The 16,174-nt window shown below is 30.0% G+C and overlaps 1 protein-coding gene across 4 annotated transcripts in view; it reads right to left on the bottom strand.

The window, feature by feature from the left end:
* The window catches only part of LOC126735887 (E3 ubiquitin-protein ligase RNF19A-like), a 60,547-nt gene that overhangs the window by 25,149 nt on the left and 19,224 nt on the right, over positions 1 to 16,174 (bottom strand). For all 4 annotated transcript variants that reach the window (XM_050439985.1, XM_050439988.1, XM_050439987.1 and 1 more), the window contains exons 3-9: positions 10,423 to 10,538; positions 7,343 to 7,538; positions 7,193 to 7,283; positions 4,736 to 4,950; positions 2,174 to 2,318; positions 1,980 to 2,116; positions 1,822 to 1,919 (exon numbers count right to left, since the gene is read on the bottom strand). In XM_050439985.1, coding sequence (XP_050295942.1) covers positions 1,822 to 1,919; positions 1,980 to 2,116; positions 2,174 to 2,318; positions 4,736 to 4,950; positions 7,193 to 7,283; positions 7,343 to 7,538; positions 10,423 to 10,538 — 998 coding nt within the window. The remainder of the gene's footprint in view (positions 1 to 1,821; positions 1,920 to 1,979; positions 2,117 to 2,173; positions 2,319 to 4,735; positions 4,951 to 7,192; positions 7,284 to 7,342; positions 7,539 to 10,422; positions 10,539 to 16,174) is intronic.

Raw genomic sequence — 16,174 nt, 5'->3', positions numbered from 1 at the left:
TGACTCCTTTCAAGTTTACTAAACGTTTACGTATTGATTTAGTATTTATTGCCATCTTGCGGTTGCTGGGAAGATTAAACCGCAGCGAAAACCATATCAACGTATTGACAAGACAGAACGCTATAAAGTCGTTACAATTTTAGTTCTATTGATTTGTGGGGCCCTAATAAACACTTTTAATTTGAAAATTAACAAAATAAGTAATTTATTATTAAAACTTATTTGGCGCATACGAGGAATAAAATTTCTTAAGGCTATGATAAATAAGCATTCAAATTGTCCATATTCTTAAAAAAAAATGTGTTTCTATTTAATTTTTTTATATATTTTAAACAGATATGAAAATGCCAGACAGAAATCAAACTTATGGTAGCTAGTAATAAAAGAGTTACAGACTTAATATTTTTTTCCCTTATTCTAGGTTTTATGTCCATGTCTAAGCAAATAAATATTGTAGTAAATTCTCCAATTTTGTCACAAGTTTCTAAAATATAAAGTCGTTCCTATACTTTAAAATTTGATGAAAAACATTAAAAGCGTTCAATTTTGTAAGACACCCAAAGCTTGACTATTAATAAAAAAGTATAAGATTTAATATTTTCTTTCCCTTATTATATCATTTGTGTCGATTGCTTCTTATGCATCTCTACGAAAATAAAGCCCAAGCATCGTAAACGTCAAAAACGTAGTAAATCCCTCAATTTTTTCAAAAGTTTCTAAAATATAAAGCTGTTCGTAAACTTTTAAGTTTAATAAAACACGTTAAACGCGTTCAATTTCATAAGACACTCAAGATTTAATATGGATTTAAAATAATTAATTATGGATTTAAGATTTCCTTGCCCTTATTATAACGTTTTTGTCGATTGCTTTTTGTCCATGTCTAAGGAAATAAAGCTCAAACATCATAAATGCAAAAAATTTAGTAAATTCTCCAGCTTTTTTAAAAGTTTCTAAAATACAATTTCCCAGATTTTCAAATTTAATAAGATTTACAACTATTTCAAAAATAATAAATATAATATATTTATTATTTTTACTTCGTGCATTTATGGTCGCCATACACTCAGTATAAACTTATCTAAATCTATAGATCTTGTGGAATGGCACGACAGCAATGTTGCAAAGCGTGAAATAACTGATTTTGGTTTTGAGATTGATTCTGGTCCCAAAGAAGTTTCAAATCGGGAAATCGTGTGGGCTATTCTAAATTGGCGAATATTTCTAATCGAAGGAAATCCGCTGATATTGTCATTTTCACGCTATTGTCATTCCCTTGCCGTGTGTGGAGTAGACCCTCACAGTATATTACCATCATTTAGAAAAGCTCGCTAATTTGCAACTACCAATTTAAACAATTTCTAAAAACTTGGAAGCAATTATTATACTTCCTATGGTCACTTTTTTTTGTACAAAGGCCTACATTTTATTTGCTTAGGAAAAATGTATTGAGAGAATTAATATAACAAAAATGTACTGGAATGCTGACTTATGGCATACTGTATGCGACTTCATTCTCATTACTTAATTTATTTTTAAATGATTATGGGAAGCGATAGGTTTAATGAAAAGATTTGAAGATTAGCTTTAATCTTTCCATGTGGTATTTTGATTATTTCTTTTAGTAGGTGAGCTACTACTATTTCCAGCAGATAATTATAAAAATCATTTGGCACTGTTCCCGTGCTTATTTAAGCCATATTTTATAGTATATTTTTTGTCCTTTAAATGATTTCTTTGTGGTAAAACTGTGAAACTCTAATATTGAGCATGTGTATACATATATAAAAATTTAGGAAAATTTGTATAAGGAGGACTTACCGAAGCTATAACTCCTCCAACTATGGCAGCATTACGTTTATGCTTATTACCAGTGCGATATCTCGCGAATAATTTTTTTCCAACCCATACTGGAATGCCTACAAAATATACCAAAAACGTTATAATAAACCCAACATATTTTTTAATAGCTAATTTACCTATGACCATAGCAGGAACAGTTATACCGGCTACTAAAGCAATTCCTACCGGAGCGCCGACCAGCGTCCCGAGCTGCCAAAGAATTTTCTTCTTCCTAGACCACGGTTTCTTACCCCAAAATGTACAACCTGATGGGCTAAAATTTAAGAAAGAATTAGTAGTGGATTCTTCAACGTGTAAACTCATTAAGTACCTCAGGAAATGTAGATCATTAATTTCTTTCATGCACAGCCAACAAAATTCAGCACCACAGACAGCACACATCATGTGATTGCAAGAGCCATCGTCCATTTTTACTATTAACACCTGGCAACGTGGACATGGCTTAATATCATCCCCTGTAAAGAGAGAAAAGAATTTATATACCCATAAATAAAATGCATTAAATGTTCTGATGTATAAGCAGATTTTTATTAAACCATAATTACAATAGTCATTATTTCTGATAGAGGCTGACAAAAACAAGAGTGAGACTAAAAGTAAGCATAAAACTTGAAATTAAAAATATTATTAAAATGAAATTTAACCAATTTCTTCCTCAATTTAAGATTTCAATTTTTATACTTCTGTTCATAAAGCTATACTAGTTTCAATAATAGAGAAAATACTTTCGGTATAGGGGTTTACCATCAAAACAATTGGGTTTTATTGAGGGGATTGATATTATAGATTATTTGATATTTTAGATACGCGGGTACTATGTTGAATGTCTTTACTTTTACTTATGTTGAAGCTCTCGAGAATTAGTAAAAATAGATGTGTCAAAGGGGACAACAATTTTATTCAATACCTATGTAAACTGTCTTTTACGCTTGGTTATTGAGTATAAAATTTATCATATGCTGATGACACAGTTTTGATTTTTCCTGGTAATATATGGAATAAAAAAGCAATTATTTAATTCAAACTTATTAAATACTGGTTAAAAACTAAGACAATAATATGATATGTAGAAAATAAATTAGGATAGATTATAATAAATAAAAAATAAAACTTTGACAGATGTTGTCTTGGTGAATCACACTTAACATAAACAAAATACGTTTTAAAATGTATTCATGAAACTTGTCAGATTAAACGTGTTATATTTCAAGTATTACAGGTTTTATTGAAAGGTTCAAAACAATAACAAAAAAATCGAAATTTATAGGAAATAAGTACTAATTATGTTTTACTCTTTATTACGTCTATTTTAAAAGAAATATAAGGAAATAAAAACAATCAATGACTGAAAAATTAATTGATTGCTTAATAAAATTGTTTCTCATTGACGTGAGTTTAGAATGGATATTTCTTTTACTGTAATTATAACCCAAGCTATTAATTCAAAATAATCATTCATTACTGTCAAAGAGACTTAAGTATATGAACAAAGGAGGGAGAAAGTAAACTCAAATATTTATGAGACTTAGACTTTGAGTTTACTTTCTCCCTTCTTTGTCCAAGCTATTAAGTTTAAAAAGTCAGTCTTTATTTGTATTTTTTTTAAATAATACATGACTGCTTTTTTTATTTCAAGGTGTTTGTAAAGGCTTATTGATTGTTGTTTTAACCAAAAAATATAGGTATTTTGACTAATTAGTGAATAATTACGGTATAAAGTTTTTATTAAAATATCTAATTCCTAATAAAATATTTATATTTTTATTATTAAAGATATAATCATTTTCCTTGTTTTATAACTTACTAAAATTAATTGATTGTGGCAGAAGTCCTAAAGTTAAAAAAATCTAGTAGATACATAGAACAAATTTTGAGTGGAGAATGATTGGTGGCTAGCCAATTTTGCCCTAATAATTATTTTTGGCTTAAAATTAAATTTTTTTTTGATTAACGATATTTAAAGCATAACATTTTTTAACAAGTTTTTTCGCACTATTTGACTGCTCATCTTCTTCACTTATTTTTTCTTTAAAGGGATCACAAAAACGCCGACAACTATTATGATATAACTTAATAAAATGATTGACGTAATAAAATGATATATATGTATAACTGCAAATAACTTGAAACACCCAATATTAAGAGAAAAACTACTCGCCTGACATCTTTTTATCAAATTTTCACCAACACTCGCCTTGAACGAACTAATACTGCGCAGTGCTACACTTTCACAAACTAGGATATTAATAAGACCTATTCATAACGGGCGTCTGAATAGCCTTATTAAGCAAGAAATTACGTACAAGACACTATGAGTGAGTAATTTTCATTTCTATAATAACTGTGTCCGATAAATATAGAGGCACAAATTGCATCTAACCCTTAAACAAATCAAATATAAAGACTGAAAGTAGTATAGAATCGTAGTAAATATAATATAAGCAAATTGATTTTTCTACTAGATATTGCCAATAGAAATTATATTATTAGGATAGATGACGGAAGAAATATCTTTTTAAAGGTTTAAGGGGATTTTCTGGTGACGCCATTGTGCCTGTGTTATTTAAAGTTGTAAAATAGTTATTTAATTTATCAGGATCCTGTACAAAGAATAATATGTCATGACCCTTGGATTTATTTACAATATTTAGCCGTTTTGCTGCAGTAAAAAATTCGTTGCCTGTTTTTTGTGTCACTTCACTGAAGCATTTAGATTTATACAGATTTATAATAATTATATTTTGCCTTTGTACTATTTTTATATAACTATGCCACGATTTGCTGCATTGATTAAATAGTTTTTGATTAATATTTTTATAACAAAATGGTTGTAATTAAATACAAGATTTAAATAAACCAAAAACTAACTTACTGCATTGGGAATCCTGACTATAAGCAACCGAAGAAGATCGAATGTTCGGCGAGCGTTGAGCACGAGCGGCATCGCAAGTCTGATTGGGATGCCATTCTGCCTTACAGTGATAACAAAAGTACGAATGACAACCGGGCCTTTCACACTTTAGTTTTGGACAGCTCGCACATTCTGAGGCTATAACAGCGAAGCTACAATCCGGAGCTGGGCACCACCTAGAGAACATTGTTTTTATATCAATTTCATGTTAGTTAAAATAAAAATATGTTTTTTTATGTACAATAAAAAATAATAAAGAAACAGATATAAAGTTTTGAAGAAAAAACTTTTTTTTTCTTTCTCAGACACAGGGAACTGGGTAAGTATGAACTTAATAATGAATGTAATAAAGACAATTTTATTATATAGCGGCCTTCTATGGCATCTTTTCAAAAAGCTTCCCTCAAAAAGTTATCCTATAGTCTTTTCCTTAACAATAAAGTTGCTATTGGGTGGAATGTTGATATATAGTATGTTTGGTATTGTGTACTTTTAGTCAATTAACTTAGTTTCGACTGCATCGTAATTGATTGCAGATATTTGATTGATTTTTCCGCACACCGATCTAATTAGCACTATATCAAATTTAATTTTTGAATTTTTGTGAAACATGCGCTGTCTCCTGCATATTTTTTCCTGCGTCTTTCCTCATTGCCCTAGATTTGTACTTAATCTACAATATTATCTATCTACAGTTCGTGACAAGGGAATAGACTGAAATATCTCCTTTTGTTCTTCATCTTAGTTTCAGTTTTCTGAGCTTGTAGAGCCTTAGGGTCTTAGGGATTTAGTGTATCGGTTATCCATAATCGTGAAATGTTTCTTATTTATCTAAGTACGTAAGGTATTATTTTTTCACTATGTAATGTATTTTGTGTGTTTTGGGTAAATAAAAAACTTTTGAATTTGAATTTAAAACTTGAGTATAATATTTGTATTCGGCACAAGTCACAGCCTTTAAATTAGACTATTTTGCATTCAGTTTTGAAATAATTTTTTTACCTTAAACACCGGGCCAGCCAACTTGTGTCTTGTGTCCGAAAATCAATGTGTTAACTTGCAATAAGTTAAAAACAGAATGTTTACGTTTCTCCTACTCCACTCTGTACTACAAATGCATAGAAGGCTGAGTACCAAGAAAGTGACAAAAAAGCTGTATTTAAGAGCCGAGAATGTGTGAAGATGAGGTTGGGCGATTTAATTTTGAGTACCGGGTCAACAAGTGCCATCCGATCACGTGATTTAAAAGTTTTTTTATAGGAAAGGTTTATCAAGAAGGTAGCTTATGCTTCCTTAGTGTGAATGCTGTAGGTTTCCTCCAAAACCGGAGTTAATATAGCTAATTACACAAGTTGGTTATTTGCTTCTGTTCGTGATCCCTTATGTTTTCTTTTTCACTTTTTGGTTTTCTGGTTGCCCTGCCCCGAAGAAGCCAAAAAGCAGAAACACGTGTCGGCAGGTACCATCTTTACTTGTTCTGCGTCGTGTCACGGAGTATCCCGATTAACCTATTCTTCCATTTTACTGTCCGTGCTTAACTTCTATCCTTTATTTTTTATTTAATGTTTAAGTTTTTATTTCTATCTTAGGTTTGCAAACATTCAAGCGATTCGGCTAAGCAAAATTCAATTCAGCGCATGGACGCTCCTCTCAGCTTTAAAGCGTAAGTTAGAGATCGGGGAATCAGTAAAGTATAGCCGTTTCTTTCACTTAATTCATTAAGAATGCAAGGATATTTCTGCACCCAAGAAGGAAATTTGCCGACGCTGTATATCACACGAATGCTTTACATTTTAAGGAAATAGACTCTATTTTAGTTTCAGTTCTTATCCTAGTAACAATCCTTATTAATCTTTTGTATTTTCTTTGTCTAGAAACTATTTTATGTGATTTGAACTTAAGTTATTCTTTCGATTCTAAAAACATGTGAAATGAATAAAATATGAACTTTGAACGATAGAATGTAGAATTGATTTTCTATTTACTCTACACGTTGCCTGGTAAAATGAAATATTTTCCTTTCGTTGAAATATTCTTCTTGATTTTTTTAAATAAAATAGTTTCTTAATACCTAAAAGTGCTGATTCTTTATATTTTCTATTTAATATCTAATGTTTTTATTCAAAATAACCTTTATTACTCATTTTTGAATTGATACTTTAATGTCAATTATTGCTCCTAATTATTTTATTGACTCTGCAGCAGCTAAAGCTAGAGAATTGGATACTCGTAAGTTAGGACTGTCTTACTTATAAAATTAAAATGTAATAAAACAATTTTAAAAAATCTCTTTTAGCGTATTCCTCAGTCTCACACTATGATTTATTCATGACAAACATAAAAAAATAACCAATCGAAAAGCACAATTGAAGTAAATAATAATGGACCGGGTATATATAGTATTATTACCAAACTTACCTTGTATCCGGATCAACAGCGAGTACCCTCCTCACCATAAAATCTTCGTACTTTTCGAACAAGTGTGGGTTGTTCAGTACAGCTTTTATTTCTGAAAAGTGCGATAATTCGCATCATTCTGTTAAAAATATTGAGTAAATATAAACTTACCATTAGGATGCATGGGTTCGAGACACTCAGGGCAAGAGATACAGATTCTGGATTCGGTGATTTCCACACGAAGATATTGCTGAAAGCAGGACACGCACGCGCGATGTCCGCATCCATTAAGTTCACAGAACTCGTCCGGCGATAGTTCCGCGAAGCATAACGGGCACTCCCAATAGTGGCCTGGACCATCGCCACTCTGAAAATAAACACGGGATATTACAAATAGGAAATAACAAATAAAATTCCTTTTAAAATTAAACCTTTTTTTTTAAGTATATAGATTTATAAATATTTACAATGTTATAGAAGTTAAAACTAAAAACGAGGTAACTATTGTTTTTAAGTTTGTATGTTACCTATTAAATATTTAGTAGAGTTAGGTAGGCCTAAACAGTATCTGGTTTTCCAGATGCCTGCATGGATCTGGCTTTTTAGTTTCATTATGTTTCTTTGTATATTTCATCACCTACCACTGTATTTTTTTTTTAGAACATGATTATATTATGATTATTAATTAACTGGTATAAAATAAATAAAGACTCATTATTTCATGAATATACCAATAATATTGATTTTCGGTAGATTATTTCGTTTATTTTTGTGACTATAAATGAAATAATAAATATATAAACACTTACAGACCCAACGACTGGAATCCAGGGGAGCCACGAATGGAATCTCGAAAAGTGTAAAATATTCAAAATAACTACCTTCGTCAATTAGAGAAAACTTGTTTTTATTACACTTTTTCTAACAATTTAATTTTTTTACAAACATATGCAAATGAACAAGAATCCTGCTATACTATCTACTAAAAAAAATGTTGTTGGCTTAATATATCAATACATGAAATGACATACGAAATTACAGACAATTTCAGTACTTTTAGTTCCTTAAGTTTTAATTTAAATGAATTAACTGAGTTATCTACGAAGAGGTCGAGATTAAGTTCATTAAATACTCTCATCATTCTAGTGATTGGGGAAAATATCATTATAATAAGGAAAAAATGTTAATTTTCTGTCTAGTAACACACTCAAGCCTCTAAAGGTAGTTCCAGATTTGAGAAGTGCGACAGCTATTGTATAATGATTTACAGTTCATCTTAAACAATGACCAAATGAAATTCTTAAGCATTTTTTTAATATTATGCTCCAAAGCTTTATTTACTGACCATAAAAAAACACTATCCACATCAGCTTGCAAAACTTCAATTGCGATTTTATCACCTTGTATAAGGTAAGGATGAATAACACAACAAAGGTCATTAATAAATAGAATAGTACCTGTGTGAAAGCCCTGAGGTACATCAGAAAAAGACCCTGAATTTCTTGAGACAATATGTTTTTTATAAGCCCAACTGAATACGATTCGATAAAAAACTACCAATCCGCTTTAAAAGACTACCCTTCACTCAGACCCATGCTCACAATTGTAAATGAGATGTCCATGGCTCAAACTATCAAAACGCCTTCGAGAAATCGCTGTAAATACTGTCCTCCCGACTATGGTTCTCATAGGCATCCAACAAGTCCATCTTTCAACAAGACCATCCAATATTTCGACTCTTGGACCAAAAGGCTGTCAATAATTTTGGGAATTTCATTATTCACTCCTGTAGTTGGTAATGTCATTCCTATTCCCACTTTTATAATTCGGAATCAAGAAACTTGTTTTCCAGAAGTCTGGAAAACATCCAGAATCAAAAGAGAGCCAACATAGATAATGTAATTGTTTGGTTAGGGAACACACACAATTTTTTAATAAAACTGATGGTATACCATCAAATCCATGAGAATATTTAGTTGAGGCCGTCAATTGCTTTGAATGTTAATAAGTATAAAATCAAAATTGTAACTGAAGCTATAATTGGGAATTGTACTTCCATGTTTTTTGTAAGTTGCTGAAATATAACGGGCAAGCAAATTAACTATATTTCGACCACCTTCAGCAAATCTACCATTTAGCTGCATACTATTTATATATCTGCATAATTTATATTTGATATATTTTATTCTATAATAATTTCCACATCGTTCGACCTGGGTTTTCTGGTCTTAATGACACTGCATATTTTTAGAATATGCTTCTCATATCTATAAAACAAGGTCCACCACGAAATCCCAATAGTCTAATTTGCAACAACTTGTATATAGATAAATTAATGATTTTGATGAAAAACATATACTGTAATAAAATGTAAATAATGGTGAATCTGTTTGCCTCACTATTTTGAATATTTATTGGCTCAATGTTCAATGTGGCTGTAAAGAGATTCACAAATTATTTACTGTTGATATATGTAACACTAATGTTTTTTTGGGAGTAGTCTCATTTGTCTTTTAAAGCTCTTTCCACTGAAATATAAATAAATAAGGAATAAAAAAGTTTGATTAGGTTAATAAATTAAAATTTAAATTATTTCTTCATCTAATATCAGCTAACTATCTAACAATAAAATTAGATAAAAATACGATTTAAAAATATTACTTGCAAAACATGTGGATACATGCAAAATACAAGCCAATTATAATATCTTATTTGCATAATAAATTCGGTTTTTTATGGCATTTAATAGTAATTTTATTTGTTTACATTGCTCCGTTTTATTATTAATTTAAAAACTTTAATTAACCTTAAAAAGTAAAACTTTTTAAAAACCTCTTAGTATTAGTATTTTTTGAACTTGAGATATTTAATAAACTTTATGTACACTTAGCTGATGTCACAGAATTAAAAAAAAAAAAAAAATTAAATCTATTGAAACAATTATATTTAGAACCAAACTATTTCTCTATTAGTTATTACCAAACTGGTATATTAACTGTTATAACAACTACAGGAAATACAATGTGTACAATAGAAAATATCGACCATGTTATAAAATTAATGATTACAGAACGCACGAACACGTTAAAAAATGTTGCATCTTGCCCCATTTTATTATATAAAAAACTGAATATCACAATAGTATTTAATTTAATTAAAAATAAGTAACATAACCAATACAATTTAAATAAGTGGTTTGTTTCACCCCAACGCCATATAATACTCAGGAAATATTAATTCATTCAACTTACTTTTGTACTGGAAGCATATACTGAGGATTTGCTATTAGCTCGAAGTAACTCGACCGAATGCTTGTCCTCTTTGGACGTACTCGTATGACCCAGCTTTCCATCTAACGAATCCTTACCTAAAATAGAACGAATTACTTTTGTACACATTCAAAATGCCAAAACAATTTAATTTTTATCTTTTAATTAAATAACTATCCAATTATTGATTGCACATAATAAATTGCATCAAAAACAAGAAATAATATTATCATCGAACTGTCCGGAGTCTTTGGTCGATTAATCACCCAACACTTGTTACCTCGCGACACAGAATCCGTTGGCCTGGTACCGTTTTGAGAAGCGTGATCTTAGGAAATAGTGTCGTGACCCTCTTTACATGTTTTTCTATATTTCTGGAAAAATCGTTGGTAAGATTTCAGATATTTTTATTCATGTTAGAGAAATACATTCAAAAATATGAAGGTGAATAGAATAGAATTCTTGTAACAAAGGCATCTGACCTAAAACATGAGGAAAACTACTTTATAACATAATGAAGCCTATAAAGACTAAAAACAGAAATTCATCAATGATCAGACCTATATGATTAATTTCTGGCAATTTATGCCCTGGTCTTCTCCTATGTAGCCCATGTTTCCCAATACTAATAATGTTATTCAAAAATTAAAGGATTGGCACGCAAAAAATGAGATAATAGCTACGTATATCGTTTATTAATTAACTTTTAACATTTCTAGAAAAGTTCTAACTTACTTTATGCATAAATAGGTTGTATGTTTTACAAGCTATTTAAAGTTCATTTAAGTAGGGTTTACTTCCTGTATCATATAGAGAACCACAAAATAAAGAAGCGACATGAAAATGTCCATACTTTTAACGATATTAAAAATACTTAACGATGGAGCCTCATCAAAATCAGGGATCTAAAAATTGAGAAGTTTAAAGAATTGTATTACCTGCCAAAGAAGTTCAAACCTTCTGTTAAGAAAGACGTTAAAAGGTCACGCCAATTAATTTTAAATTCAAAAAGCTTTTCGTAGTTGCATAAAAGAATATAGCGAACAATTTTGATAAAACAATGAATATAAACCTGCATCCGATCCAATAAATAAAATAATATAAATTCAGTAACAATGGCAGGAAAGTAATGACAATGCCTATTAAAACACTGAAGATAAGAATGGTTTGAAATATCTTATCTAAAATGAAAGCTTGTCTAAATTCTACTTTATTTCAATTAAGATATTTTTAAATAAGTTTATTTCTACTAGATAAATTTCATAAAGCGTTTCATTAACTTATTCAGAGAAAAAAGAACTATGAGCATTCAATTGCTCTATGATATTTTAATGATTATAAAAATATTAGCAGACCGAACATGTGATCAACATGAAGGTCAAAGGGTGAAAAAAAGAACTACAATATTATAGTCTAAGAAAAAAATAGGTGGCAAGAAATTGCAATGAAAAGGCACATCAAGATAAAGAAGCCACAGAAGAAATTCCTATCTGGAATAGTCCGTTACAGAAAATATATTTATTTCCTGACTTAAGAAGAAAAGAGTGGGTATCAAGAAGCATATTGTCACTTAGAAAGATTTCAATCCTGTCTTTCCCAAGTACATGTTGATGAACCAATTATTAAGCAACTTAATTAGGAGGTCATGGTTTGAAGAGGTTAATCTAAAGTTGAAGAAAAAGTATTTTGACCTAAATGAAGAGACCTCAAAACTGTACACTTTCAGTTTGGTTGGTTTACTCTAGGTTGAGCAAAAATTTAAAAATTCAAGATGGAAAGCCTATCTGAATTAAAAATTTCTTCAAATAAGAATATCTTGGCCCTATATCAGCCTCGATAAATAATTAATACCCTGATAGTGTTCAAACAGCTCATAGGAGTCAGTCCTATCAAAGTTCATGTTGATGCAAGTTATTGATGAAGCATTGTCAAATGCTAAATGGTATTAATTTAATAGATATATCGCAATAATATCAAAATTCAGTATGGAAAGTCTTTAAGAATAAAAAACTGCCAAATTTTTCAACTCAAGTATCATTCAGTTTAAAAAATTCTAATTTGAATTTTACAAAATGTTGGTAATAAAAAGATCTTCAACATTCTTTTAAAAGGAAGTTATATTACGTATTACTTCTAAAAATGTGGATGTTTCCGAAGTATCATGTGTTGTAATATTAGATTACAGTAAGGCTTTTGACCTTATAAGCCATGATATGCATATTGCCAAATTGCACTTCTTTGGCTTTTCTACTGAAGCATGATTTCAATTTTTCTAAATCCTGGGAGGCAAATTGTGGAATTAGATGACGAAAGGTCGAATCCTCAAAACTTGAACGCTGAGTTCTCCAACGAAGCATACTCTTTACCACCTACACCGCATATCAGCCATCCCATATTCATGATAACTCTGTAATATGCAGATGACACTCAGACTCTGTATTCTTTTAAACCTGAACATTCATCCAGGGAATTGAGTGTTGATAACAGAGATCTAAACAGAATCTCTGAGTGGTCATCTAAACAATTAATAACAAGGGTTGTTGTTTAACGCAAAAAAAGCGTCTACCTAATAATTGGATCAGATTCAACTTTCAATCATCTGGAAAAAGCTTATTTTCTTCTGTTTACGTAACACTGCAATCTTTATATGCATTAAACATATTCTCCCACAATATACAAAGATGCTGCTAGTTAAATCAACTTATTTATCCCCAGATAGACTACTGTAATATTGTTTATTATCACTAGCTTACCATCAGTGAGTATCAGAGAAAAATTCAATAAGCACAAAATACATGCATGAGTTATGCAAATGGGTTATATGACCTTGTCTAATGGCCACTTAAAATACAACTATTGGTTCAAACTTAACTTTTCTTTGTTTATGCATAAAATCACAAATATCAATACTTGTTTATACTTGTCGCAATTCCTAATTCCAAGAAGTTCTTTACATGCCAGTAATTTAAGGCATTTCAATTCAACTTTTCATATTCCTGCACACCAAACAGTCAAGTTTGAAAGCCATTTTGCATATAGAGGTATTACATTTCTTAATGAATTTTACCAACTTATCGTAATTTTCGTCAATACTTCTTTAAAACAAAATATTTAATAAAAATATTAGAACAAGATATGCTATCTACAACAATTTATTGAGCTAGGACAAAGTATAGGGCAAATTAGCATTAGGACAAATTTGTATATGTCTCTTGCCACGTAACAGTTTGAACTTAAATGTTATTGCAACCGTTTCAATCTTTTGTATAATATTCTATAAATTTACATTTTTGTATGTATTTTATTTGATCTGGTGTTATGTATAATTAACTATGTACTTTGCACAATAAATATTTATGTGACCATGACTATGACATATGGCAGCCATAATATAAATACAAAAAATATCGACAAAATAATCAATATAACCACGCATCCAATCCAACAAAAGTGCTAAATATCATTTATATTCGTTAAACAGATATAAAATGCTCAAGTAATTTTAATTTTATATCTTAAAATACATCATGATGTAATCAACCATTTGAAACAATAAAATATCTCATAAAGCCGTAAGCTTGTATCCATATTTCACCGGCTTCTTATCACATAAGAACAACTTCCTTATTTTTCTTTTACATAAACATTTAGCCAGACCGTTCTTTACAATAATAATTGTAATATTTTTCCTTAAAAAAAACACGAGCTTAATCGCTCAAGGTTCACTTGCAACACATTTTGGTTGCCGGCCAAGTTATTTCGACAACGAAGACGACAAAAATGTACGTTGCTTTCGGTTCGGTTTTATGCGCTTCGATAACAATGTATTTTATACAGAACAATGAAGTAGCTAATTAAATGTGTTATCTTATAATTGATACGATGTTAACTCATGTAAGAATGCCCATATTGGAAAATTTATAATGAATTTAAAAGTAGATGGCATGCTGGATAACGGTGGTATTACCCGTTAAATTTATAGCCATTAACATATACAGGGAAGTAGTAGTGATTTGTATAATAAAATTAAATTTTTTTGCTGATTCAATGCATTGATTTAATGTAATCCTACTAGTGTCATGAAATCTTAATGTATTTTCTAAAAAATCAAATATTATTTTATGTTTTAGGCAGTTTTCACAAAAGTATCATGCGAAGGGTTCTTATAGAGGAGAAGATTTAAAACATTATTAATTGAGTCAGCGCAAGGAAAAATTAATTAGTCATGATGAAGCAGAATGTGAAAATATAATTCTAAAAATAAATTTAAAATAGTTACAAGAAACCTTTTTTTTGCTCTCTTTTGGATAACTTTGAAAGCATTAGGGATTATTTAATTATATTTAATGAGTTTCCTAATTCCCATATCTAAGTCAGCTCTAACTATAAGTATTATGAGAGTTAAAAAAATAATTTATGCGTAGTGCTTCACTAAATAATCTTTAATTCCTCCTGTGGCTTCAACTTTTAAAATTGCTGCAACTGAACTGAAAGATCAAGAATGTCTTTAGGACACGTAGGATTAAGAAAGTCCTTAATCCAAAATTGGATAAATTCAAATGAATAAAACTAAACCAAACAAAAGTACACGGTCGGACAAATCAAGTGAAGGTTGTAAATTACAAAAAGGACTTGAGAGAAAACTGATCTTAAAATTAATAGAGAATGAAAAGGTGAAATGTATTTTGTTTCTTGGAACAACCAAGCAGCTCGAAATAAAGCAGTTCTTCATTTCAGACGTTGCCTATCATGATTCCTAGATTGATTTTGGACACTAGTATCTTGACTAGAATAAATAATTTGACCTGGAACCATTCTCTCAAATTTCCAAACCAAGATATTGATGCCCTTCCAATAGATCGTTTTCTAACAATTTTTCTTTGGATTATAAGTCTCATACCTTGGTCCTCTCATGATATCGCCGATATATATATAGTTTTCACTTTTTCACTTTGTAGAAGATCTCTACGTCCTTTTCAATTTTTCTCAAAACTTCCACCTTGAAAGAATGAAGTAGTTTGTGTCATTTGTAGTAACTGATGCAAGGTCGCATATAAATTTCATAAACCAGAAAGGGTGGAAGTACAGAACATCAGATGACACTCATATTAATTTAACAAACTATTTTTAGATAGAAAAATCATAGTGTTCTAATTCATGAAGTCTCCCTAAGATTTAGAAGATACCGTTATTATCTAGGCACAATATCTACGCACAATAATTTTTATCTTCTAAATATAATGACCAAAAAGAAGTTAAAATTTGGTTAGGAAAGGAGGAAAATGGAACATTCTTAACAGGATCAGTCATTAGGGTAATAAGTATAAATGTGAGTTAATATTGTGGTTATATATCTGTCGCTGGAAAAAAGAAACATAAAAAGGTGAAATAGCACTAATAATTTAACGTCACAGTCTAACATCTTGGTCAAGATTCAGTTTTTACCTATCCCTGAAATGAATCAAACACGAAAAACCAAAATAAAGAAGTCAATCATCAAGTTGTGAGGTATAAAAAGTCCGCAAAAACTTGACATGGTCCAACAAACCAAATAAATTTAATGGAACCTAAAAACCTAAAACCTAAAAAAGAAAATAAATCATTCTTCTGAAAATTAATATAGAATGATTTGGATAATCAGAACAGCTCAAGTAGTTTAATCGGCCCACGGTAAACTTTTGACTTAATTAATTTTTTTATCTATTTTTATTTAATAGATCAAAAAAAGAAATAT

This window comes from Anthonomus grandis, chromosome 5, assembly GCF_022605725.1.
Source record: "Anthonomus grandis grandis chromosome 5, icAntGran1.3, whole genome shotgun sequence".
Taxonomy (NCBI): domain Eukaryota; kingdom Metazoa; phylum Arthropoda; class Insecta; order Coleoptera; family Curculionidae; genus Anthonomus; species Anthonomus grandis.
This window is presented reverse-complemented; position numbering and strand designations above follow the sequence as displayed.